This window comes from Brachyhypopomus gauderio, chromosome 16, assembly GCF_052324685.1.
Source record: "Brachyhypopomus gauderio isolate BG-103 chromosome 16, BGAUD_0.2, whole genome shotgun sequence".
Lineage (NCBI taxonomy): Eukaryota > Metazoa > Chordata > Actinopteri > Gymnotiformes > Hypopomidae > Brachyhypopomus > Brachyhypopomus gauderio.
This window is the reverse complement of record NC_135226.1, coordinates 8,473,638-8,499,269: the sequence shown is the minus strand read 5'-3', so window position 1 is coordinate 8,499,269 and position 25,632 is coordinate 8,473,638. Positions and strand designations below refer to the sequence as shown.

Sequence of the window (25,632 nt, the reverse complement as noted above, 5' to 3'; positions counted from 1 at the left end):
CCGAGGAGGCACACACACCTGCGAGTCCCGCTCAACGGAATTTGTCGTTGGCTGACTGAAGTAAGGCCTTCAGGAGCTAAGCGCTTAGTCTCTCCCTCAGGTGTGCCGTCCTCAGTCGTGGAGTCCCATCTGGGGTGCCAAAATGTCTTAGAAATTCTGAAACCCTTCAATGGTGAGTACAAAATAAGTCAGAAGCAGTTGGGTTAGATAATAAGTACAATGATTTATTTAAACATAGACATAGATTAAACCCTTGAGATCTCCGTTACAAACACCCACGTGTCAGTCACAGAGAGAGCTAATTCCCCATTCCGAACTCTCATCCTTTATACCCTTGATCATCAATACACACGGTGTCCACGAGGTGAACACACGGTTATTAACTAAATATGATTGGACAAAGTAAGGAGTGATTAACTCTGATTTGACAGATGCATATGATGCGTGCCCCCTCCCTGCTCAGCATCCTCGTGATGGCATGGCAGACTGAGTGTCGCCGTAGTCCTTTCCAAGCTGAGATTATGCGTCTCCAGCGAGGTCAGTTTAGGAACACCAGAGGAACATCAGATTAAATGTCCCAGACAGGCACACATAAACACATCTCTGAGGCCTACTAAAGTCACCAGAATGACTTTAGTGCTTTGATTAACACACATATGCAAAAACCTTATTTCTAATGTGTTTAACGTATACTAAGAAAGCCTGATCTAAATGGAAATCACCAAATTTCCACCACACTCACACCTGCCCGTCACAGACTGAAACTTATATTTTGTAAAAACTTTGTAGAGCAATGAATCAAGGGCAGCACAACCTGCAGTTTAATGCAAATCAATTGTTTTATTTGCTCAATACAGCAAGGAACAGCACTGGCACTTTGATGTAGTTTGTTATTATAACAAAATATAATAGGACAAAATATGTTTCCTGTACAGTTTTGTTTCTTAATGTCACTTCTGCAATTCTGGAGTCTACAGCTGTTTCCTGCCTGTTCATGGAATGCAAGTTCATGGAACTGTTCTGGGTACAGCTGATAAACAGGACTCTTCTCAACTGCACACTTTAGCATTTAAGCACTTGCAAACAATTTAGAAACAATGACATGGCACATGTTATATGCCTTCACTGCCTCCATTTTTTAAGCTTGAGCTAGTTAGCAACCGCAACCAAGTTCAGGCCAGATTAAGTTTTATCTATAAGGCGAATGTGCCTAACAAAGTAGGCAACATATTTATAAAGTGGTCAATATATGTATACACTGCAGATGAGAAGAGTTTATTATATCTGAACACATGCACTATGTAACCATTTTATAACACACACACCATAGATATTAGTTCAGATAATTAGGCTGAACATGCTCAGCTCAGCAGTAACAAAAACATGTAAGAGTCAGCAATTGCACAGTGTCACGCACACACACCAACACCACACACATTAGCACACGTCACTGCTACGCCAAAAATGCTCCACCAGCCAGATTTGATCAACAACAGTTCCTTCCTGTGGATGCACGGGGTAGAGGGGTGAAAAAACCATATTTCCCCCCATATTTCTATGAAATATGAAAAGATCGTCTCTGTCCTCTGTACAGTCCTGTATATGGTATGTGATTCTAATAAAATGATTGTAGGTACAAGATGAGCGTCCCTAATAAATCTGCATATTAGAATAGGTCTATATAAGCACAATAACTACCTTCAGACTGCTTCTCACTATGTGGCAGGGTTAAAACTTTTATCTCTTTCATTCTGGTGTCCATCTCATTTTAGAGGAATTAGAAACCTTGAATTAAACAAATGTAATCGATCACTAAATGCTTGCACCCTGAAAATACAATCACAGACACTCGTCCCTATTGAATGATGTAGTTAAATCTCCTGTCTGCTTTTCTTGTGTCCGTGCAGGACGTCGCACTCTTGCAGTCCCACCCCTCCAGCACATCACCCCTGCTGCCTCATTGCCTCTGTCTGTCGTCTTCTGCTACATGTGGTAAACAGAACTCCATCCAGCTCCACCTTCTGGCTTCTGTCAGCAAAGAAATAAAACAAAGGACGTCCGAGGCAACACACACTGAAGAATTAAAGAAAAAACACAATGGGTAAGTGGTCTATCCTGTTCTTGACAATTACTCAGGAAATGTTTTCAGAACATGCCAAGAGTAAATACACTCAAACTGTCCTGTATTTTACAGCAGTTTCATATCAATTTGTATTCCTTGATGTAGGTTTCAGCAATGACTTTTGTTTCTGACAGTATCTCTCTTTATGGATTTTATTGGATACTGTCCATAGTGGCTGAGACTGTGCTTTCTGGTGCCACATGTTTGTCTTTAACTGCTTGTTTGCAACATGTATATTGTAGAGATAAGATAAATAAAAATAATATAGATGACTATGTTAATTTGTACATTTTGACACTGGCAATTCAATTTCTTATTCTACTGCTTTAATTGCTTGACTGGACTTCACTGTTATATAACTGAAACCAGAAAGTAATGCAACAAATTTCATAACATAGTTGCAGCCTAATGTGTAAATTAGATTAGATTAGATTAATTTCGACACTACTGTCTGCTCACATGAAAATTTGCTCTGCATTCACAAGCTTAGCAGTCAATCACATCATGATGAAAATATAAACATCTTTTCTATCTCTTCACCACACAGATCCGACTTCTCCCCCATGTAATGTGACGGCATGTACTCTCGTGCAAAATGTGAGCAGAGGCGGGGGGAAGCAGAACGCAGGCACTGGGTACGAGCACACCATCGCCCTGATCTTGCAGATTGTAGTGCTCATACTTGGCACTGTTGGCAACAGCCTAGTCATTTACGTGACAGGCTACAAGATGAAGACAAGTGTCAACTCCGTCTGGTTCCTAAACCTCGCAATGGCAGACTTCCTCTTCACGTTCTTTTTAATACTGAACATTGTATCTATCTATAATAGTCATAACTGGCCCTTTGGTCTCTACATGTGCAAGTGCAATACCTTGGTGGCAGTACTGAACATGTTCACCAGCATCTTTCTGCTGACAGCGATCAGCCTCGACCGCTGCCTGTCCACATGTGTGGTGGTCTGGGCTCAGAACAAACGTACCCCAAACAAAGCCAGGATCGCATGCTTCTTTATTTGGATGGCTGGCATAATGTGCAGCGTCCCGTTTGCAACATACCGCACGCTGGTCACACAAGCCAAGGTGACGTACTGTGCCACTGTTGCCACAGGTGAAGTCAAAAGGAATCTGATTATAGTCCGATTTGTGATGGGATTCTTCATTCCGTTCATCATCATCCTTTCTTCATACATGGCGATTGGAGTTAAAGTTAGAAGCCTCCAGAGGCAGAACAGGCTGAAGCCTTTCCGAATCATCCTAACTGTCATTCTCGCCTTCTTTTTGTGCTGGTTTCCATTCCACATTCAGCAGTTTTGCAGTCTTAAAGGGAACTGCAGCTCGGCCACCAAAAATGCACTTACCAGAATGGGACCGGTTCTGGTGAGCCTGGCGTACCTGAACAGCTGTCTCAACCCCATCCTGTACGTCTTCATGTGCGAGGAGTTCAAGACCAAGCTGAAGAAGTCTCTGCTGCATGTGCTGGAGAACGCACTGGCCGAGGAGCACCTGGCCTTCCTCTCCTCTCGCCACTCCACCAGTTCACGCAACTCAGACGCCCTGATGAAGAGAAACGGTACCGCTACCCACCTCAGCGAGATAGAATAAATCACTGTATTTATGTATAGGACTGGTTTGCTGCTGTGGTTTTACATTTTCATGTTTCGCTTAGCTTTGACGTGGATATTAAACTGTGGAATGTGACTAAGTTGACCAATTTACCCCACTTTATTCTACTGTAATCATAGAATACATCTCTGGTCAGTCATTTGTTAGTTATTTTATATACAGGGTTTTTTTTATATATAAAATTGTATGCCTAGCATTTTTTGTCTTTTATTACAAGCATGATTTGAAGAACTTTGCATATAAATATATTGCTTAATAAACAATGTTCATAGATACTTGTTTATTTCCATCTATTATTTTATTAAATTTAGGCCAGATGGGATACCTTTGTCATGTATACATATGCAAGTGTAGAGTACAGTGAAACATTTTCTGCATACAGCAGCTTCTTTGGTATTTTTGGATTCCGTGTTACACTGACCTGGCTGAATTGTATCCAAATCTCACCTGGTTTTAAATCATATTGTTACATTGTGATTTTACTTTGGTTTACATATCTGCGGATAGACTATAAATACATTTCACACCTCACTCTTTCCTGTTATGGCCTGCATAACAGTGTGTGGTATCATTGTAAACACCTTTTATTGAACATAACATAGGTATTGCATATTTTAAATTCAGCTTTAGTCTTAGCAAAAAAACAAAAAAAAAAAAAAAAAACACATGCAAAAATTAACTGTTGCATTTATTGCTTTACGTTTTCTATCAAAAACTCACTTTTGTTGAATTCTTGGCACTTTCTTAAAGTATCAGAAATAAAAAAGCTCCAATTACATAGTATGCATTATCTAAATTTCGTCAATTTATGGTCTGACAGCAAAAGGCATCTGCATTTGATCTGCATAGATTCCAAAAATACAAAACAATTTTAATTGTTTCAAGTTGAATATATTTAATGGAAGTGATTTTCAAAAACCTGTTTGTGGTTAGCCCTATAGGTCATCTGCAGGTGTGCTAGGTGATGTGCTGGGTATGAGGTAGTGTAATGTTTGACTCCAGATTATTTTAAACCTATATATCTCGAATGTAGATGGCCCTGCTAGACTTGCTCCATTACACTAATATGTCTTGCATGGGCTTTAACAAGGAGGTGGTTATGAAGGATAGAGTTTGTACATACTATGAAACAATATACAGCATCTTTGCATTTTAACAGTGATGAAGTCTTTTTTACTTTTATTCTGCAACACCACAATGTGTTTATATACTAACAAAATAAACATGCATGGGAATATAGACAATGTTTCCCCCCCCCCCCCGAACATTACTCACCAGATGTTACAACCAGTATTCAAAAACTTTACTCAGTATTCTCCTACAAGACAAAAATTGCCCATTTAAGGACGGAGTCTAACTGAAAGTCTGTGCTTTTGCAACACATACCAATATCAAACTATAGAATTGCCAATAATCCATAACCATTAAACTGATCATCCTTTATACAACAGCTTTGAGACTGGCATCAGATGACATTGTTTCCCAATACTTCCTTTATAAAAAACGAGTATCCTTTTAATCTCATTTCTCAAGAGTTCAAAGTGGAAGTTCTCAGTCTATTCCAGACTCCTGATCCAGAGGATGAGTGTCCGCTAGCGTTCATACATCTCCTTCAGGACTCTAATGCTCTCGCTGTATCGCAGCTGGTTCTTATTAGAAGCCTCTTTCCACCTATGCAAACATCCAATTATCAAAAAGATAAATGTTTTGCAGTCAGCAAATATATAGCCAATGCATATCTGAATATCCATTTCAACAGCAGGTTCCTAATCCTACAAAAGAACAGTCTAACAATTCAGAGAAACAAAAGAAAAATCTTACTTTTGTCTAATCTTCTTCCAGCGCTTCATGTGGTTAAACATAAGAGAACCAGCTCCTGATGACCCATCTGCAGACTACAGAAAAACAGAAATATTCTGACTGATGAAACACTTCAAATACACCAATCATGTACTTTTTTTGCCCAGATAAGCAAAACAAGCATTGGTTTAAATAAAAGAAGAGAAAAAGAACTACTGTCAACTGTCTACAAAGTTACCATTACGGATGCCTGATTAAAATGTAAGTTTGATTAAGGAGATCGGTTTGTGCTACACAGCACTTATGGCTCACCTGGCCTGCTGTAGGTTTCTCGGTGGGTGGAATCCTCAAGTTGACAGGGTCACCTGACTCATTAAGTGGACAAGAAACAGGTGGTGGAAGGCGGTATATATTTTGGCCTTTACCATTTAGCATGTCTGCAACCTGAAAGCAGCAAGAAAAATACTTTCTTCATATTTTCCCTCTGAAACAAAGAAATTTTGAACATTTTCAATAACGCTCATCGTTTAATTTAGTGTTTGATGGGACAAAAGTTCACGAGGCAAGTGTGCCTTTGAATTAAAACTATTAAAACACCAATTAACAAACATTTTGTATTGGAAGGTCAAAAATGCAAAGGAAATGTCAATGGCAAACATGAGTTAATTGTCTTTGAAATGCTTTTCCACAATGTTCCCAATTAATGAGTCTGAGTGTGTCTGTGGAAATGAGAGAATATTACAGAAGGACATCCATTAGTGGAAAAGTTCCATTAGCGGAAATGGAACTGTGGTAACTGTGGTCAGATGGAAGCCATTCCTCAGTAAAAGGCCCAAAATGCACATGAAGAACTCTTTAATGCATAAAAAGCAAGATGCTAAATCAAATATTGAATATCTGGACACAATTCTCAGTCCCATGTATGGAGCAAATTAGGCACTGAACATGACCTCATCGATATCATCCCGACACTCAAACATGGTGGGAGACTCGTCGGGATAAAGGGGAATTGGATCGATAAAACTACAGAGCAATCCTGGCCAAAATCCTTGCCAGTTTCCAAGATCTCAGGCTGGGGCAAAGGTTTTCCTTTCAACAACACAACAGTGGAGCATCTACAGAGAAACCTGAAAATAGCTGTGCCCAGTAGCTCCATATCCAACCTGACTCCGCTTGAACACTTCGAAACCTCCAAGAGAAAGGTGTGTCAAACCGTCTTAGATGCCAAATGTGCTTTAACCGTGAAGGGTCTGAATACGTGTGTAAATGCAAAAAGTTTATTTTTGATACATTTGCAACTCATTACAGAAACATGTTTTTGCTTCAATATTGCTCTGACCTCTTCCTCACCCAGCCTGTGAGGTGGGCTAGCGGCAGTAGCTCTCTCTCTAACAGAAGGGTTGTTCCGCATCCAAGCTCTGCAGATGGGATAGAGTGAGGTGCTCGTGCTGAACTGGGCCAAGTCCACACTGCGGTCAAACAGCTTGATGATGTATGCATCTGACAGAAGAGATAAGGGAGAGGAAAACCACAGAAAAAAACTAAACCTGCCATTTCTTGCCAATTACCATATTTTCTCACATATATATACTGAACTGAATACATTTAACTGAACTGATCAGTTTCCGAACAATGCCTGTAGCATTTCACATGTGACAGATTTGGCTTTCAGCCGGTGTTGTGTCGAATTCTGACTCCCCTCATTTATCCGCATAAAGATGTTACAGATTATATTGTCGATTTACGTTTCTATGCATAAATAAGAGCTAGACTTTAATTATCCATCACAGCAAATGGCACGGCATTATCTATGTCCAAATCCACACTGGCTCAAGGGTGTTACCATTATTTTAGATAAAATACACACTGGCTATACCGAAGTTCACCTCTGACCACATGACTTTGCAGTATTACAGCAGTATTATGTCTAAATATCTAGTTAGGACAAAACTAGAGTGCTCAATGAACTAAGTTATAATCACTGTAACTCCCCAATATCATCTGTAGCGTCTTTATGCGGGTGCAAACGAAGGGAGTCGGAATTTGGCACAACATATGTTGGTTTGAAAAAAATTCTCCGTTGTGCCTGCAGCTTGCATGTGCTAAATGAAAATGAGCACTTTCTTCCTTGATTTACAACTTTGACCTACCACCTGATTAACTTTCTGCTCCACCCCCTGACGGGTGAAGAAAAATCTACAGAAAAGCCGCACCTCATTATAAGCCGCATGGTTCAAAGCTTGGGGGAAAAAGTAGCTTATAGTCCAGAAAATACGGTAGGTTAAAGCTGGACCTATAGGCTCCAATTATGCAGGTGCAAAGCATAAATTCTCAAAATTAGTATTAGTGGGTTTATACATGAGGGACTGAATAATCCCTATTTTTCCATCCTGTGCCATAATGTGTAGATCTGCTAGAGTGGTATAGTATTTTAGTAGTCTGGGACAGAAGGGATGTTAGCCATTCATATTCAGAATATCAAAACCATGCTCACTTACTTCTCGGACAGGTCTGACCAGCTAATATTTCAAGAGTTTTAACCCATTTTGCTTTGGCTTTCCTATCAAACTTCAAAGATTTACATTGTGTTGACATAAGATGCTGTCTGTCTTTTACACACATGAAAAAACTACTCTTAGCAGAGCTAAAGGATGTAGCATTGTATATCACAGGAAATAAATGGTAAGCCGTTTTAGCTTTTATTCCTTTTTTCTTGATATCAGGAACTCAATTTATGCATGTGAAAATGTAATTTCTACTAGAACAAACTTAATTCTTAGTAGTAAAGTAAGTTTTTACTAGTAAAAATTTAAATTTTCCATGTAAAAATTTATTTCATGATATCAAAAAATGATATTAAAATTTTGTAATAAATATGTGAAAAATATTTAGTTTCATTGCTAATGTATTAATAAACATTTTTTAAAGGTACCAGATTGAATTGTGTGGGTTTTTATTAGCAGGTTCATAGAAAACATTCCTACTTTGCTTGTGCTGGTTAGTTTCAGATAAGCTATCGTCCATCTCCTTGCGTTTCTTTCGTCGGTGCTGTGGAAAACGCGATGACGGCCTGTGATGGAGAAAAGTAACTAACACTATATACAGATATTTTATGTGATATATATCAGCAAGTTATGAAATCAGTGAAAATATGCATACCTTTTTCCAACAGAGGAAGGAGATAAATCTCTACAGGAAGAAAACACCATTGATATTCCAACCAATATATTTTTTTAAAACAGCTCTCCAAAAGAGAAAGGGTAGATGCTTTATATAAATATTTAAGAATGCCTTCATAAAACAAGTGAAGCAAAAGGATCATTTTGACGTTACAAAGAAACAAAATGTTAACCTAAAAAGGTCTATAGCTCACACAAATACACTTTATCCATTATGCATGAACGAATGCTTTAGTTAAATTTCTGATCTTGCTTATGTAGAAGAACCAACAGAAGTACATACTTGCTCAAGGAGTCTGATACCATTTTTCCAGAATCATCCTCATTCTGATCTCTTAATAAAAAAGGAAGAGAGAGCATGGATGTTTAAAAAGATAAAAATGTTACAACACTCTGAGGTCGAAGTTGCTATATGAGCTAACTACATTTCCGGAGAAACAGCTTATTCAGTTATAAGCAATGTCATTATGGTTAAATGTCAAGAATTGGGGCAAATGTTCATTTGCTGTTTCCAATATCCAGACCAATATATTCACCAAAACAAACAAAAAATGAAGCACCTAGCTGCCGTCTAATAAAAATATAAAGTAAGGAAAACACTATGCATTAAATCAAGCAGACACTATTATAAATTGAGACAATCATGCTACTGAATTTGCATTAAGTTAATAGTTGGCTAATCAAAGAGAAATAGGCAATAGGCTGCTGTATGCAGTGCATTTACAATTCTGGGTAATCTGCAACAGTAATGAAACCTATTTAAAATACATTAACATTGTTTGGTCTAAAGCAGCGGTCCCCAACTTTTTTTGCACCACGGGCCGGTTACATGTCAGACAATATTTTCACGGACCGGCCTTTAAAGTGTGGGGGGCAAATACGATGAAATAAATTGATACAACTGGCATAAAAACAAATATAAACTGCATAAAAATAAAACACCAGATGCACCGACGGATGTAATTGGGAGAGAATCTCCAATTTTTTTAAATATTTTTTTAAATAAGACATCACTCAGAATTTTTTTTTTTCTGTGCGGTCTGGTGGTTGGTGACCGCTGGTCTAAAGTACCTTTGTTGGGTACAGGTGATTTGTTGTGTGTACAAGTGACTACTAAAATATTAACAAAGAGGGGCAAATTATAGAAACACCTCAGTATGCTGCTATAGGAAATGAATCTTGAGCAAATCATGTTCATCATTACAGACAAACTCAACTAATTCAGCAAGAAAGGTAATTTTGGCCAAAAATAAACACTGCGTGATGTCCGGGGTGGCCATTATGAATTGGCTGGCGAGGCCAATTCTAATGGCAACAAACAAAAGCATCCGAATAATTGAACATATTTTTGCCATCTTAGCTGCTGTTAGGAAATAATTTTATGAAAAATAAAGTATTAAATGCACCAAACCATATGTAAACATTACAACATGTTAAGAATCACGCTAGTTTTAACCAGGGCAAATAAACAGCAGCAGAGTTTTGTGTGAATAGTTCTGAGAGTAATGTAGGTTAGAGTAAACAAAATGTTGAATGATAAGGCAGGGGTTCTCAATCTTCTGCAAGTTGCCCCCCAAAGCTGGTTCAATGCAGTTGTATTATTTTAAAATAAACATTCATATGGTATAAAGAGGTCAGTTGTGTAAACTATAAAAAATATTACATGTTCTTTCATGTTCCTTCACTGGCAGCAGTATTTAACACTATTATGGGTGGTCTGGCTTTATTTCTGTCACAATGTTAAATCCAAATAATCCTGCAAATAGGGGGAAAAACATTTTAAGCAGACAATAACTGAACTGAAGTCAACCGACCTCTCGCTGTCACTTTTCTCCACCAGACCTTGCAACACAGCATCAAGACGATTTCGTGCACCAGCACCCTCAGAATCTTTGAGGGGGGAAAAAGGAAAAAGAAGTCCACTTTGAAGTGACAGTGAAAACAAAGAGACAAGACAAATCTACTTAAAACAATAATTCCTCACCAGGTTTCTCCGTCTTAATTTTCATGTGAATCATTTTTGATTGCAGATGTAGCTTCACGGGGCAAATAACAAATCCAAGAAATCCATTACTCAGAACCTCCAGATGTCAAACTGGTCAAATACAAACATACACATGCGCTGCATCAACATCACTAAAGCCGGAAAATGTAAGCAATGCTGTCAGGACTTTACGATAGAGGGTTTTAACGGACGATATATCGTCCAGCACATACGTTTAAATTACACCATCTAGCCAGACTGCACGATCACTGGTTACGAAAACGCTGAAAACTGAATGTGCTGCATGAAATAGATGTCCAGATACTTGTGGCCAACTGCATAATTCTAAACTCACACGACTTTAACTAGGCCAACTAACTAGTTAAGCTCATTATGTGCGTATGACCAAGGTAATTAACCAGCAAGGTACAAACCATGAAGAGAATATGAAGACAGATACTCAAATTACGTACATTTGACTCAGAGGACTAACGTAACTAGCGAAGCGCGCCGTTTGTGGCCCAGCTAACATTAGCTAGTTAGTCCATATAAACCAGCTTGGTTGGGTAGCTACTAGCTAACTAGCGAACAGCTGACCATACCTATTGAGATACTTGGTCAGGACAACGTTTTTCATGTCATACCCAGGCACTATGAGCAAGTAATGCTGCATATATCTATAGGCAGTCAATATTGGTGAATAATAAACGGTTAGTTCGTTCAACACGGTGTCGAGTGTGTACGTGAACCCGTTACCGTTTAGCCAGCAAATTCTCCTCAGCCTTCAGCCGACTTTCCTCTTCCGCGCGCAACTGGATTCCTGCGTCGCCATTGGCCTGCGCGCAATGACGTTGGTCAACATCATAGGGCACAAGACGTGTCTGTCATGGGCTACAAAGATCCCATTGGTTGTTAACGGCCCACTTAAACGTTGTCAACAAGATTCGAGCCGCTGGGACAGTTGGTTGTTGGGGATCCATTTTAACTTATTCGCATTTTCAATGTTCTGCTCTAAGACTTTGAACTTTGTAGCTACATGTTCAAAATATGTTAACGGTTTAATTGAAGGTCATTAGAATTGCTACCTAACCAGGTTAACTAGTTGTGCCGTTAGTTAGCTTAGCTAACTAGCTATTTGTGTTTAGTTTTCAGATTTTGCAACCTTAATTAAGCTTAGTTAAGTAACTACAAGAAGGTTTTTTAACTAGCAAGCTAGGTTTCAAATGCAACCACTGGTGGTTCTCTTCTCACAGTCTAAAACATTAAGGGTTTTAGCCAATTCTTTAATCTATATCTGTATACAAATCTGCCCAATGGATATAAGATAGACATCTAAGATAGTTAGGGTGGGAAGTTCATACTTGACAGTCGGATGTGTTATCATGAACTCCAGGTAACATAAAAGCTGAAATATATTTGATATGATGACACAGACAATATCAAACATACTATGTAGCTTCTAATTAATATCCAAATCTTTTCTTTTAGTGACGCTGTTTTCACGAGACAGAATCCTTTTCCTCCAGAATCTCACTTGGCCAGAACCCATTACAATCCATCTAGAGCAAAGAAGATTCCCAAGCCACAGAAAAAGCTGGTGAGAGAAATAACTCGTGCCTGTCAGTGCAGATACTTGTGTTTAATAAACTTTAAATTATTGTTACACACTTTCTTTTGTGTTGTATTTTTGCAGTTTTCACAGTTTGCCTAAACTGACCAAGGGTGCATTATGCTGTCGGTTTGCTTCAACCAGCATAGCCCTCTTGTCATGAAAGCACAGTTAAAAGTGGAAAAGATGTTGTGACTTTATAAATATTTCCAGTAAGGGGGATGGCAGAGGTCAAAATGCACACTAAATTATGTAATGCTGTGTGTTGTGAATGCTCTTTACAGGCACTTAGCCCTGTCAGGTTCTCCAGCCTAACCAGTCCTTCTGAAGCTCCTCCTCCAACTGCCTCTCTGAGCCTGGAGGACCAGCACTTCCTTGGAGAGTCACACCGTGTTGTCTTCTGTCCTCCCCCATCTGTAAAAGAGGACAAAAGCTGTTCTGAGTCCTGGCCTTCTGTCGACCTGGGTTCTTCTGCTAGTGAGGGTGCCAAAGTCTGCCCAGAGTCTCTGGCTTCACGGTCACAAAACCCTGTAACCATTCCGATCAGTGGAACTCGGGAGCCTTCAGTTCTGGCAAAGTATGTGACTTATTTGTGTAGAGAAGTTTACACACGTCCACTCTGATTGGGCCAGTGGTTAAGCTGTTTTCAGTACATTGGTTTACCAGTGTAATTTTTGCTGCCTCACCATGCTGGGAGGGATTAAAGGTTTGTTGTTTTGAAAGAGCAGCCCTTTGTTTTAAAATTTCTGCCAGATACATCGAGCGGTTCCGTAACGGGAGGCCACAAAGCCGGGAGGAAAGGCAGAGGTCAGCGGCCGATGGAGAAGATGGACACACACTTTGGTGGATGCCCTCATCCCCTCCATCTAGCTCCACTCCTACCCAGCCATCGGTGGAACATCTTAGGGGTGTGTTACCTGTGAATGGCACAGCTTAATATCATGAGCACAGACAACAGTTAAAGCAAGTAAATGGATCACAGTTAAAGGCACTTTTCATTTGCTCTTTATAAATGTTTATCATGAAGATTCTTTCCTTTTGGGGTTTGCAGCTCCCTAATACCATTTGAATTATCTTCTTCCCATGCAGCATACTAGCATCTATATGAGATAATTAAATGTCTACATTAGTACACTGAAAATAAAAGGAGAGGGAGAGAACACGAGAACTCCAATTTAACACAGATAAAAGCATCTTCAGTCCACAGGAATGTAATTACATTGGCAGTTTGCATCAGTGGAAGGAAAAGTAATGCTCCATTATTGTCTCAAATGGAATTACATAGATACAGAAGTCCTGTGTTTCCTCCAAGCTATTCAGCCAATGTCATTCCATCTCATTGCACAGGAAGGTAGAAGGCTAATGAGAATAAAGCTTCCGATTCTGAGTTGGCTTTCTGCCTTTCTTCACTGTCTTCACAGGAGCACTGAACAGTAGAATCAGTGGCACAGGTGGCATTCACAGCCCAGATGGACGGTCTCAATCCTGCTCTGTGCTCTCCCCCACCAGAGGCCTGCTTGATCTGAGTGTGCTTGTGAGAGCTTTGCTTTTTTATACCCCTTCACCCTGTGGAAGTGTGTAGAAGTTTTTGTGCTAATGCTATAGCTAACAGTTTTCTTGCATATCTTCCCACTGTACGTCTTAGTGTAAGAAGTTGTAAACATGTCCGTTTCTTTCATAAGAAGTTATCAAAGGGTTGCCTTTTGTCTGTAATATTGAATTAGACACCGTTTACATATTGTGAAGGCTGAATGCTGCCTCCTAGTGGTGACAAACAGAAAGACATCTCCCATAAATGGCCTTGTTTGGAACCTGGGTTAAACAGATTGGCAGGAACAGTGTTGGACTGTGTTTGTTGTATGCTGCTTGGTGTTCCACTGCTGGCATTTACAGCCATTGAATACCTTGACTTTAAAGGAAGACGAGGAGGCCCTTGCCTCACTTTACTGCAGCAGCAGCTTGTGATGTGTCACTACGTCGATGTTTGTTTCTAAATTCATGAACTTCTCTGACCTGTTGGGAAATACTTGGTGTGGACTTTTGGACTGCTGTTTCAGCAGTTGTGTGTGATGCTACCGAGATTGAACCTGAAGTTTAAGAGTGGAAAAAAAATGTTGTGAATGTCAAACTTCAAGCACAATGTATTACCCAAGTCGTACCAGTTAATGACATTAGGTGTTTTTTGAGTTTTGTGTACCATATCCTAAACAGTTGAATTTTTACCTTTTAAGATGTCCGTGCTTGTTAAAAGATGCTTGACGGGATTGTGGGATAGCAATGTGCAGGATCTTAAGCTTTAGTGGAGGTTTCCAGCATGTCAGAATAAGTGGCTTACTGAAGTGCTGTGTTTTCCAGGCCTTATCGGAGTCTTCCCAGTGTGAGCCAGCGGAGTCAGAAGCACTGCAGCTGCAAGAGAGAGCCCGCAGGCTTGTGCAGAAGAGGTGACGTAATCGCGCTGCCCTGACGGATCTAAACACTGCAGTCTTCTGCATGCACAGCTGCGCCCAGAGGGCAATACATCATCAGTGGTTTGGGGGCATGGTTTTAAAGTTTTTTTTAAAGATTGGGTTGGTGTGGAGACAACAAGTAATTGATGACTGAAGTATTTGTGTTTTATATATGTCCTTTGCCAGCTACTTAATGCCTGATCACAGTTGTTTAACTCACTGTAGTAGCATCTGCATGTCTTGTCTGTTACAGCGAGAACTCTCTAAGCTGTGGCTCCAGTGCAGTACCCATCAGCTCTGAGGGTCTGGGCTCCTCTGATGTCTCCTCCCCTGTAGCTGTTGATGAGCCCACCCGACAGCCCATAATACCCAGCCTTATGGACTCGGCCGGTTGTGAGTTGTGTATGCTATGCATGAAAATGTCAGCACTTATTCAGACCTCCTCTTTTCTCTATTTATTCTGATTGATGTTAGAATTCTAAACTACTGCCATTGAACTTGGCATAAAGACTCTGTGTATCCAAAGCAGTATCAAAGTTTCATTATATACTGAGGGCACTCGTTATTTTGGTCTTTATATTCTTTCGTCACCTATTCCATGTGCCAGCTAAATTCCACCACCAACTAACCTGTCCCTGTTTAATTATGTATTGATGAGCTGAACCATGTGTGCAAGCAATAAAACCTTTTCATGCTCAATTAAATTTAAATACAAAAAATATATATCAGTAGTAACCACAAATACAGGAAAGAGATTCAATAATAGGTTTGAAAATGACTCAACATCATGGTTTTTGTCAGAAAGGGTGTAGGCAGCAAACAGTAGCCCACCGAAACCATAAAGGAGTGGAAAAACCAACACAGCAGTCTGCATCTTTTGGCACGTCTGATGTCAGTTGGCACGTCACTTGCTTAAGTGGCAGGATACAAATCTTATGCAACACTAAAATACATACTAAAAAATAATACATACTAAAAAACATATATAATAATAATAATACATACTAAAAAAAATACATACTAAACCATATATATATATATATATATATATATATATATATATATATATATATATATATATATATATACACATACATACTCCGCCATTGTTAGGACCCCATGATGACACGGGTGTAGGCATGGGTGTGGAGCAGTAGCATGGGTGGAGTGGATAAGATGTAACAAGCGTGAAATCCAGACGGATACGTCGACAAATCTTTACTGCAGGATGTTATTGCAGAAGAGCAACACTGGACAGACTCACACAGAAAAAAATAAAGGAATATAAACCAACCAACCAAGGGAGAGCTACAGATAGCACCCAAGAAAAGATACAATCAAAACAGGCTAACAGAGCAGTTACTTCCTGACTACCAGAAAATAAAAAGATGTAACTCCTACTCTGTCTAACCAAAAAAATAAATATATAAAAGTTGACCGTCTCGGTATGTAGGATTCATAAGACACAATAACTGCGTGGGTGTTGATGTAAGTGCGAACACTCTCATCTCGGCTCTTTCTCCGAGGTGGCGGTTTACTCACATCTTTAGGCACAACAGATTGACAGTAAAACGTGTGAAAAATCATCACATAAGTGCCAAAGTCTACACAGACGTAATTACGGAAACACTCTTGGAAATGAGCACCACATGCACACCCCTTCAAACGGATACCAAAAGCCCTCCATTTCACAAACTCCATCGCACAGCTTATGCGGTCAAAGGCCCGCCCTCTTCATCCAAACTGCGATCTCCGATTGGCCATGGGATTAAACACCAATAACAAGGTGGTCTACCTATTAAAATGATACAAAAGGGAAGACAAACTCCAAAACACACATCCACAACACTCATACATAACAACCATATATACAAACTCAACCATAAATAGTTTTAAGGAATTGCCTCACAGGGCATGTTGCAACTCTATTTTTTTAGTAAAAGAGAAAAAAGGAACTGTAGCCCTGCAGTGGCAAAGAGGCAACAGTTGAGATTGGTGGCCTATGGTTCTTTGCAGAGAACTGCATAATTTTTGCATGTGCCTCCTCTAGTGCTGGCGATGCCCAGATGGTCTGGAGGGAGCGCCCCTCCTGCCCCGCCAGCCCCGGGCACAGAGGGATCACGCCTTCGCCCTGAAGATGACATCCTGTTTCAGTGGCGCCTGAGGAGAAAGATGGAGCAGGCCAGAGAGTGGTGCCGCACCCCGGCCCATAATTCAGTTCACCACCACCCCTTACCGAGCAGGCCGTCACAGCAAGTAAGAGACCAATTAAATTATGAGAGCACTTTAAAACACTCTTCTGCCATTTCTAATATTATCTCTGTACACTCTTTTTGTCTCCGCAGGAGATGCAGCCGAGTCCCATCCCTGCTGATCTGACCCGAGGAACAAGCCTCTCTTTCAGACATGCGCCAGAGGAAGTGTCTTGCTCCTTGAGCACTCCAGCTGCCCAGGAGACTGTTTTCGCCACGTCTACCGTCCCTAAGCCCCGCCCTACGGCCTGCGCCCAGACCTGCAGTGATCCTGTCACGTATAGCCACTCGTTTGCCATCCCGCAGCCCACCAAGGAGAGGGTCACTAGGGAGGCCCAGACAGATTGCTCGGTGCCACAACCCCACCCGAGAGGACGGAGCAGGTCCTTGGAGAGTTCAGCAGAGCCTTGCAGCAAGCAGCAGGCTCCCTGCTCACCACTGCTCCAGCGCTCTGAGGGGGCGGAGGGGATGGAGGGGGCGGGGCACGGCCTCCACCAGACAGGAGAGTTGGAGGGCAAGGATGTCGCACAGGTGGAAAGGGGCAGGAGAAAGACTGCACCAACCATTCAAAAGAAAAAATCTGACACGTATGTAATTTCAGTCCTGTGTGTGTGTGTTTAACCCTTTGTGCTTTGCAGATTTGTGTTCTCTTTAAGTAACACAATCTCTAAACTGCTGTCATAGATGTTTGTACAACCCAAAGAATACTCAGAAATACACTTCACAAATGTTGATTAGACTGGGGTGCTATATTGTATCACGGGTCTAACAGCTTTAGCTTAAGCTTCTTGCTCAAGGACACACTGGGATACTTGAATCATTCTGATACTAGTTTAACATCCTCAAACAGGAAAAAGGTACGCAAAGCCCTTTGCTGCAGATGCAGTTCTGTTCCAGTGACTTTATCTTTTCAGATTCAGTGCAATTACATATGTCATTATACATATATACATACATACATACATGTACATATATGTACAGCATGGTAAAGAGCTTTTCTGCTGGTCTGAAGTCACTCAACATTCAATAAGTAGATAGAAATAATGAACAAATCAAAGACTAAGTACTAAGTTACTAAGTAACTTATTCCAGGAAATACAGTGCTCGACTTTACTGCATAGATTTAAAAAAATCAGTAAAGACAAATGACAACAGTCCAGTATTGCACAAAAAATAGCTACAGAGTGGGAATGTACTAAATATAGTCTGTAGCGTGTAGCAAATTTACCGTTTTTAAAAGTAATATCTGGTTATACTGCATAAGCTTATACAGACATTTTGTGGATACAGGCATGTTGGGGATCCAGGTGGTGTTCAGAAGAGCCATTACAATGCCAAGGCCAAACGCAACCACGGCAGGGGTCAAGAAGGGGTCAGGCGTAAGACCAAAGAACCCAGCCGTGAGAATGGGTGCCACAGTAGAGGTCAAAGTTCAACAGGAGATGTTTGTTCAGGAGATCTTGCTCCGCCCCCTTCACCAATACATAACACACTAGGACAGGTCAGTGTGGCTGTGTATTTATTTATTTGTTTATTTATTATGTTGTTGCAACCAATTACACTGAGGTGATTTGTGTTTGGATGTCCTTGGAAAACTCTCGTATGTTAAAGGCTTATATTGTAGCCTGTTTCTAATTCAATTAAGTTTTATGATGGTGACACTTAAACTTAATGGCCATTGATTTGGGTGCAGAGTCATAATCTTTGTTTGACGAAATAAATTAACCGAAAATGAATGAGAACAGCTGGACATAATTATACATCCAAGTGTGTTTGTTCCAGACTACAAGGCGTGGAATTCATGCCAAACTGAATCTTGCGCATGTTCTTGTCTACAAAATATTGCATGATTCATTCTTTAAAAAAAATAAGGATCATAATTTTAAAAGGACAAAAACTTGGTTGCAGGTTTTCAGTAGTTAATCTATTTTCAGTATATTTTGTCCTAACCTTCCAGGTCTCCTATTGCTGTTACAGGTTGTTTCTGAGGTGCTGTTTCCTGGCCATGACTCCCCAGGCCAGGTCAGAACCTCCTGTTCCTCAGACGCCCCCAGATATAGCCCCCTGGCACCTCCAAACATACCACAGCCGTGCGATGTTATTGGTGAGCTCATGCAAGAAGCAGAAGGTATGACATTTATGAATGACTTGGCTTGGCTGTTTTTGTTGACATAATTTGACCTGTATCTAAGGTCATCAGTCAGCAAAGTGTTGATTATATTTAAGGCTACACCAGTTAGTGTTGCCTAGAATATCCTGTTGTATGACTTACTGTGATTTTACGCTATGTACGGTATGACAAAAAAGTAAATGTAAACAGATAAATAAAGGGTTAATTCTGAATAAAGCTGTACTATATAAAGCATCATTGATTGTATGCTATGAATTTGCTTTCCCATTTTGTAATGTTTACAATACAGACTCAGATGGGTTGGAATTTGAAGATGATTCCTTACTCTTAGTACTTCGACAGCAACGAAAGTGGGTGAAGGAGCAAATTTGGTAAGAAAATCAGCAATATTGGGAACACACCAGAAAGGTGTAAGTCTGTGACACACCACAGATTTACAACTGTTTGCACAACATTTATGAATTTTTGTTCGTTCATTACATTTATTGTTGGTAATGTGCTTTACACAAGCTTTTTAATACTATTATTAGGCCTACTTGTACTACTAAATCATGGTGTGTATGCATGTGTTTGGCTGTAATAATATTACAACAGCATTCATCATCATCAGTTATTAGAAATTGCACATATGCAAATAAATTCTAACTCTTGAAGCAGTTACACAATATTCTGCAGATCACTGATATTTTAGTAGTGCAGAATTGAATATACAAGTATGTTGGAACACACTTATTGTAAAATCAAATACATTTGTATTACATATAGTGTGTGTGTGTGTGTGTGTGTGTGTGTGTGTGTGTGTGTGTGTGTGTGTGTGTGTGTGTGTGTGTGTGTGTGTGTGTGTGTGTGTGTGTGTGTGGATTATAACTCTTGAAACACTTGTAGGTGTCACATATCTTGTGTGATGAAAACATCTAGCCACTGTAGTTATTCTAGTGCTAGATCTCCACATTGTCTTGCTAGATTCATTAATAGGATTTCATGTAGTGGCTTTAAGAACTAATTTCATGTGATTTGAGATTTCTTTAAAAACGTTTTGTCTTTGTCTCCCCCGCAGTGAGGTTGACGTGATGTTGGATGAACTCCATGAAGACTGACATGCACTGTGTAGTAAGGAAGGATGCCCTTTCAATCATGTGTGTACTTGCCAATACTGTTGTATGTATTTTCTGTCTGCAAAATGTATGTAAAGTTAATTGCACTGTAAATAAATTTTGGGAAAAATATTTATGTAAAGACTTTATTTAAAGAATCTCAAAATGCATTATACACACACATATATATATAACCAACTGAACACTTAGAAAACAAATTATTTAGGAATATGTACAGTCATGAATAACTCATTAGATACAAATGGGTTAAATAGGTTAACCGAGAAATCCAGCTTTGATATGTGCAAACACCACCAACAAATATCAGTTACCGAAGGTTTTAGATCATGCTGGTAATCCTGAGATGGGCTTGGACCTGGAATCAAACTGGGGCGATGCCAGGTTAAAAGGATTCACAGCGTGTTGGACTTTCTACCAATAATGTTAGGGATAGGCATATCTGAACTGGACCCTCCAGCTTCAGTGCAGGGAAAAAAAAACATTGGTCTATTTTTTAAATCATGTTCACCTTTCTGAGGGACTGAAACACATCTTGGGAAAGGACTCTAACAGTAGTGGAAAGTGCTGGCTTGTGTCACTGAAGATGCCCATGTTTGTCTATACATCATGGTGCAGAGTGCAGGAGCGGTGAGGATCTCTTGTGCTGCAGCATGGGTGCAGAAATCACCAGCATTCCTTCTGGAGACACTGCAGACTCTATAGCCATGGTGTCCACTCCTTCTGGGATACGGTACCTTCGGTTAAACTGTCGGGTCACCAGCCCTGATCCATCCTTCAAACAAATTATACCACTGCCTAATTTTAATATAGTATTTTATATAGGGTGTAGAAAGAATTCTAAATGACGTGCTTAAAGTACATAGAAATCAGGCAGCAATGAAAGTACTGACCTTTCTCTGTTCGTGTTTTCCTTCTACCACGACGTACTCCCCTTTGACTTTCACCACGAGTTCCTCGGGGTTGAAGTGTTTTACATCAAGGTGCAAAGTAAATCCTTTGTCGTCGCAAACAACCTATACACGAATTTAAAATGATCTTAAAACCGTATAAATCTATTAATACTGGGAGGCGTTGTTATTGACTCCCTCCGTTGGAAAACCTACTCACCTGTGCGGCGCCTGCATGTTCAGAAGCTGGAATAAGACGTTCGGACTGAGTCCATGAGTAAGGTGGTACTGTCCCGCTCAGTCGAGGCAGTAAGGGGGGTAAAACCCTGTCCCACGGGATACTGCATGCGGGCAGGCTAGGGGGCAAGTCGAAATCCATTCCACTGCAATAAAACTGCACAAATTAAGAAAGAAATACGCTTCGGTTTCGGTGAATATGTTCAAGCCTAGCAAAACCTACACAGAACTCCTCACACAGAGGTGAAAAATAATTGCCCCCTGCCTCCTCGGTTTAAATAGCGTTTAACCCCCACCCTTCGGCGGTGGAGCCAACTGCGATAAATAACAACTGGTCAGAGATGAGGAATGTTTATCGCAGGTGGTCAGGATGCTCGGCAGGTTAAATGTAGACTAATTCTTAATCGGTAGATGCAAATGAACTCACCAGTATTAGCAAAATACGTACACGCAAATGAAATGTGAGTTATGTGTGGCTGTTATCCACTTAGTTCAATCAAATGTGTTTGTTGTGGCTGTGTGAAGTTGACCTGTGTAATGTCACGCTATTACGTGTTCTCACGTGGAATACAATAAGCTGGTTCGTCTGCTTCAACTGTATGTGGTGGGCTATAAATAAGTTAAAAGCTTTGGGAACAGCTGGATATTAGGCGCGCCTGTCCCACCAATGTACCGGAGCCACACTCCACATGGCGCTACACGTGAGTGGGGAGGGTGTCTCCATCCTTTTACCCGCTGATGGGGTTCTGACATGTGAAACCATCTGATTTCTAACCCCTGGTCCTTCTGTTGCCTGTTATCTCGTCATGTCTATGTTTATGTGGCCTCTTGTTGGGCTAATCCAATTCAGAAAAGGATCACTAACTTCAGAATTACGTTTTATCTGCTTTTAGGCTGAGCTGTCCACGCAGAATAATGTTCAGTAATATTTCTCGCCCGAACAACGTTCAAATCTTTTTTGGCTACTGAAACTGACAGGTTATTTAGCATTTAAAGACAAACAATTTTAATTATCTGGATAAATTTAAACCACATTCATTAAAATCTGGTTATATCGCAACAATGTTTTCTCTTTTTTCATTAACAAAATATATATTGGCAAGATAAACACGAAAAAAAAACCCAGAAGACAAGTAACAGAGCTCTTTTGGGAGAGCTGAACTAATGTGTCATACGAGGTTTCAAACCACTAAATCACGTCCAATGATCTGACGAAGGAAAAGTACCGACATTACTCCTGCTTCTCAGTTACACTTGCACTACCACATTGTGCCCTGGCGAGGGCGCTCTCATTAAATTCACAGCACCATCAACTGCCATTTTATGATTACTTACTTGTTATAACTTGAAAAAAAACACCCACGTCCATATGCCTGCATGTAAAACTCATCAGTCTTTTTAATATACTTGCCGGAGTACCAAACAGGGACAATGAGAAACATGCAGTCTGCCATCGACGCTCTGACTACAGACCACTAAAAACAGCATCCACTATGATCCCAGGGGGTGAGGTGGGGGTCAGGGGCTTAGAAATTGCCTGAAAGTAAGATTGAGTTTCACAGTAGGTGCCTGTAGAGTTGCACATGAAAGCGGGATTTCATTGGATATTAGAGTCTGGTGTGCTTGTCCGGCTGTGGAGATTAAGGCCTTCTGTGTAAATTAAGTGAGCAAGCAACAGTGCTTGTCATTCACATCTAATCCCCCCTCGCTCAGTTTTAATTTTTTTATGTTTCACTGTTTTGCCTTCTAAACAAATCAATACAGTAGAACATGATACGTCCTGTGTTTATTATGTATCCTGTGTTTATTTTGTTATTATTTCTAAGGTAAAAAAAAAAAAGAAACTCTCCAGATCACATCATTTCACTCCCATACCACAATCACGATCATCAATGTCAAAAAAAGATCTTAGTATAGCATCTAACATGGTCTAATCCATAAAATATATGTAACAAATCATTAGGCGAATGAAAAAAAGGGTAAACAGAAGGTTTTTGTATAGGCAGCAGAATCTCTTCATGGCATCCCAAGAGGAATGGTGAATGACAAATAGTCAGCCACTTCTCCCCACTGGGCTCTGAAATGCTGGAAAATGGAAATCCATGTTGTCAGCACAGCTACCCATAGCAACAACCCCAACGCGGACCTCTTGACATCTGTTAGGAGCACATTACACAGCACATCTTGAAATGTTAGGCAAACAAAGGTTTTGTTTTGGCACACTGATCTCTTTACAGAGCAAGATGTTTATATCAATTATATCTTAATGAGTAAAGATGCCATCAGTTTGCCTTCAGACATTCATAGTCTGCTGTCATCTGTTGCTCAAGGAAGCAAGTTTGTGAATTGTGCCACAAAGAGAAATTCTTATAACCTGACAGACAGAAATTAGATTTTTATCTTGATAAATGAAGGCAGCTTTTCAGTACAGTGAAAATAAACAATGCTCTGTTTTCCTGGATATCAACTTTGTTAATCTTGAACATAAATAGTTTTCATACAAGTGTTGAACAATAATAAAAATGAATGTGCAACATAAACAATTCACATAGAAGGTGTCATATGAAACATTGTTTGTTTAATTGTACATTGTTAATGTGTCAAAGAAACATTTGTTGTGTAATACTCACATGTTTTGATCTGTGGTTGCTCTGTGTATGCTGGCTTTACAAAGGCCTCCTTGAAGAACCACACAACATTTACCAACCACAGGAAAGGAAGAAATGCAAAACCACCTGTAAGAGATGCAATAAGAAATAAAGAAAACATGAAAACATTTACATTTGGTTATTAACGTACATTTGTGATTTTAATATAAACTAATGTTTATACATGTTGCAGTGTGGGCTTGACTGCTGGAGTAAATCTTCACTCACATCTGATTACAGAAACAGATCAATGCAGATGGAAATCTTTGTAATCCATTACAATGTATCATTCATACAACAAAGACACGTGAATAAAATTAAGTGATCTGGTAGCTTATGGTTGTAGTATTCATGAATCATTTTACAGAGGATTTCGTTAATTTATCATTTATACCTATACTAGAATGTAAACATATAAATATTTAATTTTCAAATAAATTGTCATATAATCAAATAACGTTCCAAAAAGACATACCCAGATAGTATTTCCTGCAAAGACTTAATTTCTCCTCATTTGGAATGCGTTCCAGATTCATTACGCCCTGCAAAATATCGCAAATGACACCATTATTTCGGGAATAAGGGTGATAAACTATTTTTAGGCATCGGAATTGTATCTTTGCTGCCACCTATCTGTTGAACGGCAGTACTACCAAAATATAATAGCGAGAGCTAATGACCAGGTTACTCAGATAATAGGGAGGTAGGTTAGCCAACTAGCTAGATTTTACAAGTAATAGTTCGCAAAACGCAAAAATCTATTCATTCATAGATGTATGCTGGAAATAAAAAAACACGGTACGAATAACGAAATACCCAATAAAAATGTCCAGTTGTGCAGAATAATGGAAAGGTTAGTTAATCCAGTTGCCATTTTAATCAAACAATTAAAACTACTGTTCAAACAAACTGATGTGGCTGGTAGCTGGTAGTCTTTGTATTAAAGAGAAGAGACAGCAGGCTGTCTAATGGTGGGTAGCCTGCCTGGCTAGCTAACTACATCCAAACGCTTTTCGAAATATTCCCGTTGCGTTTTAAAACCTTTAGTAACATTGTCTGATCAATGAAAATAACCACCTTTTATACCGAGCGCAAACCAATGAGAAATTCCTTGGAAAATTTATATTTGAGGACGAAAATGGCTTTTGCAAACGAAGAAATAACTAACATCCGCTTCCCCACGAGCCTGATATGACGTCATTTGTTGTGCTGGCATCTTGGGAGATGAAGTTCTTTATAAATTGTAGGAAGCAATAGCTGCCGGTTTGAAAGTGCAGTGGTTATTTTAATGCTAATGTTTATTATAAAGTATTCTAAGCAGTTGCTACCCTTTTAAAGAAACTGTAGAGTAGATTATGCTACAGTTTCTTTTCTTTAGCTTAATCTATAACGAAAATATTTAACACTGTGTCATTTTTTTTGCATTGTTGTCTTGTATCCAGGTAGCCAAAATTCTAGGTAAAAATTATGATCTGATATTGCTGTGCTCCACTCTTACGAACTTTGAGCTTTAGGGTGAATTGATATAAATATAACTTAAGTAACCTAGCTTCTGACAAAGGCCTACATTATTTTAGTTTGAGAAGAAATATTGTCAT

At 39.7% G+C, this 25,632-nt stretch overlaps 5 protein-coding genes across 10 annotated transcripts; 2 read left to right on the top strand and 3 right to left on the bottom strand.

Moving 5' to 3' along the window:
* The first annotated feature begins 1,964 nt into the window (after nt 1–1,964).
* On the top strand, nt 1,965–5,233 carry LOC143478133 (C3a anaphylatoxin chemotactic receptor-like). The gene is made up of 2 exons (XM_076977087.1): nt 1,965–2,101; nt 2,670–5,233. The coding sequence occupies exons 1-2, from the start codon at nt 2,098–2,100 to the stop codon at nt 3,722–3,724; spliced, it is 1,059 nt and encodes a 352-aa protein (XP_076833202.1). The 5' UTR covers nt 1,965–2,097; the 3' UTR covers nt 3,725–5,233.
* Nucleotides 5,234–5,276: 43 nt separating this feature from the next.
* Nucleotides 5,277–11,599, bottom strand: lin37 (lin-37 DREAM MuvB core complex component). 4 transcript variants are annotated; one of them, XM_076977089.1, is made up of 10 exons: nt 11,465–11,599; nt 10,709–10,819; nt 10,539–10,614; nt 9,008–9,058; nt 8,705–8,734; nt 8,530–8,615; nt 6,885–7,045; nt 5,858–5,989; nt 5,567–5,640; nt 5,277–5,416 (listed from the first exon to the last, which is right to left on the bottom strand). In XM_076977089.1, exons 2-10 carry the CDS (start codon nt 10,740–10,742, stop codon nt 5,338–5,340), a joined length of 723 nt encoding a protein of 240 aa, XP_076833204.1. In that variant the 5' UTR covers nt 10,743–10,819; nt 11,465–11,599; the 3' UTR covers nt 5,277–5,337. The 4 variants fall into 4 exon arrangements, with proteins under 4 accessions (XP_076833204.1, XP_076833205.1, XP_076833206.1 ...); XM_076977090.1 differs by lacking the exon at nt 11,465–11,599 and adding an exon at nt 11,311–11,458; XM_076977091.1 differs by lacking the exon at nt 11,465–11,599 and adding an exon at nt 11,182–11,308.
* Nucleotides 11,600–11,652: 53 nt separating this feature from the next.
* Nucleotides 11,653–20,367, top strand: proser3 (proline and serine rich 3). 2 transcript variants are annotated; one of them, XM_076976042.1, is made up of 13 exons: nt 11,653–12,101; nt 12,197–12,305; nt 12,602–12,894; nt 13,071–13,225; nt 13,739–13,851; nt 14,673–14,758; nt 15,018–15,157; nt 16,815–17,020; nt 17,110–17,603; nt 18,307–18,517; nt 18,994–19,144; nt 19,437–19,518; nt 20,205–20,367. In XM_076976042.1, the coding sequence occupies exons 1-13, from the start codon at nt 12,091–12,093 to the stop codon at nt 20,242–20,244; spliced, it is 2,091 nt and encodes a 696-aa protein (XP_076832157.1). In that variant the 5' UTR covers nt 11,653–12,090; the 3' UTR covers nt 20,245–20,367. The 2 variants fall into 2 exon arrangements, with proteins under 2 accessions (XP_076832157.1, XP_076832156.1); XM_076976041.1 differs by having other exon boundaries at nt 15,018–15,166.
* Nucleotides 20,368–20,369: 2 nt separating this feature from the next.
* Nucleotides 20,370–21,643, bottom strand: hspb6 (heat shock protein, alpha-crystallin-related, b6). The gene is made up of 3 exons (XM_076976043.1): nt 21,370–21,643; nt 21,153–21,275; nt 20,370–21,034 (listed from the first exon to the last, which is right to left on the bottom strand). Exons 1-3 carry the CDS (start codon nt 21,526–21,528, stop codon nt 20,867–20,869), a joined length of 450 nt encoding a protein of 149 aa, XP_076832158.1. The 5' UTR covers nt 21,529–21,643; the 3' UTR covers nt 20,370–20,866.
* Nucleotides 21,644–22,760: 1,117 nt separating this feature from the next.
* psenen (presenilin enhancer, gamma-secretase subunit) lies at nt 22,761–25,264 on the bottom strand. 2 transcript variants are annotated; one of them, XM_076976044.1, is made up of 4 exons: nt 25,112–25,264; nt 24,510–24,576; nt 24,017–24,121; nt 22,761–23,542 (listed from the first exon to the last, which is right to left on the bottom strand). In XM_076976044.1, the coding sequence occupies exons 2-4, from the start codon at nt 24,568–24,570 to the stop codon at nt 23,403–23,405; spliced, it is 306 nt and encodes a 101-aa protein (XP_076832159.1). In that variant the 5' UTR covers nt 24,571–24,576; nt 25,112–25,264; the 3' UTR covers nt 22,761–23,402. The 2 variants fall into 2 exon arrangements, with proteins under 2 accessions (XP_076832159.1, XP_076832160.1); XM_076976045.1 differs by lacking the exon at nt 25,112–25,264 and adding an exon at nt 24,851–25,069.
* Between the last annotated feature and the right edge of the window lie 368 nt (nt 25,265–25,632).

Excerpts from the sequence above, each read along its gene's own strand:
- proser3 (XM_076976041.1), top strand. Across the intron at positions 18,518-18,993 it reads TACATAACACACTAGGACAG|GTTGTTTCTGAGGTGCTGTT; the intron begins GTCAGTGTGGCT and ends TTGCTGTTACAG. Across the intron at positions 19,519-20,204 it reads TGGGTGAAGGAGCAAATTTG|TGAGGTTGACGTGATGTTGG; the intron begins GTAAGAAAATCA and ends TCTCCCCCGCAG.
- hspb6 (XM_076976043.1), bottom strand. The coding sequence starts at position 21,528 with ATGGATTTCGACTTGCCCCCTAGCCTGCCCGCATGCAGTATCCCGTGG. Across the intron at positions 21,276-21,369 it reads AACATGCAGGCGCCGCACAG|GTTGTTTGCGACGACAAAGG; the intron begins GTGAGTAGGTTT and ends ATTCGTGTATAG. Across the intron at positions 21,035-21,152 it reads GAAAACACGAACAGAGAAAG|GATGGATCAGGGCTGGTGAC; the intron begins GTCAGTACTTTC and ends ATTTGTTTGAAG.
- lin37 (XM_076977089.1), bottom strand. The coding sequence starts at position 10,742 with ATGATTCACATGAAAATTAAGACGGAGAAACCTG. Across the intron at positions 8,735-9,007 it reads GTATCAGACTCCTTGAGCAA|AGATTTATCTCCTTCCTCTG; the intron begins GTATGTACTTCT and ends TTCTTCCTGTAG. Across the intron at positions 8,616-8,704 it reads CCTTCCTCTGTTGGAAAAAG|GCCGTCATCGCGTTTTCCAC; the intron begins GTATGCATATTT and ends TCTCCATCACAG.
- psenen (XM_076976044.1), bottom strand. The coding sequence starts at position 24,570 with ATGAATCTGGAACGCATTCCAAATGAGGAGAAATTAAGTCTTTGCAGG. Across the intron at positions 24,122-24,509 it reads TTGCAGGAAATACTATCTGG|GTGGTTTTGCATTTCTTCCT; the intron begins GTATGTCTTTTT and ends CATCTCTTACAG. Across the intron at positions 23,543-24,016 it reads GCAACCACAGATCAAAACAT|ATGTCAAGAGGTCCGCGTTG; the intron begins GTGAGTATTACA and ends TGCTCCTAACAG.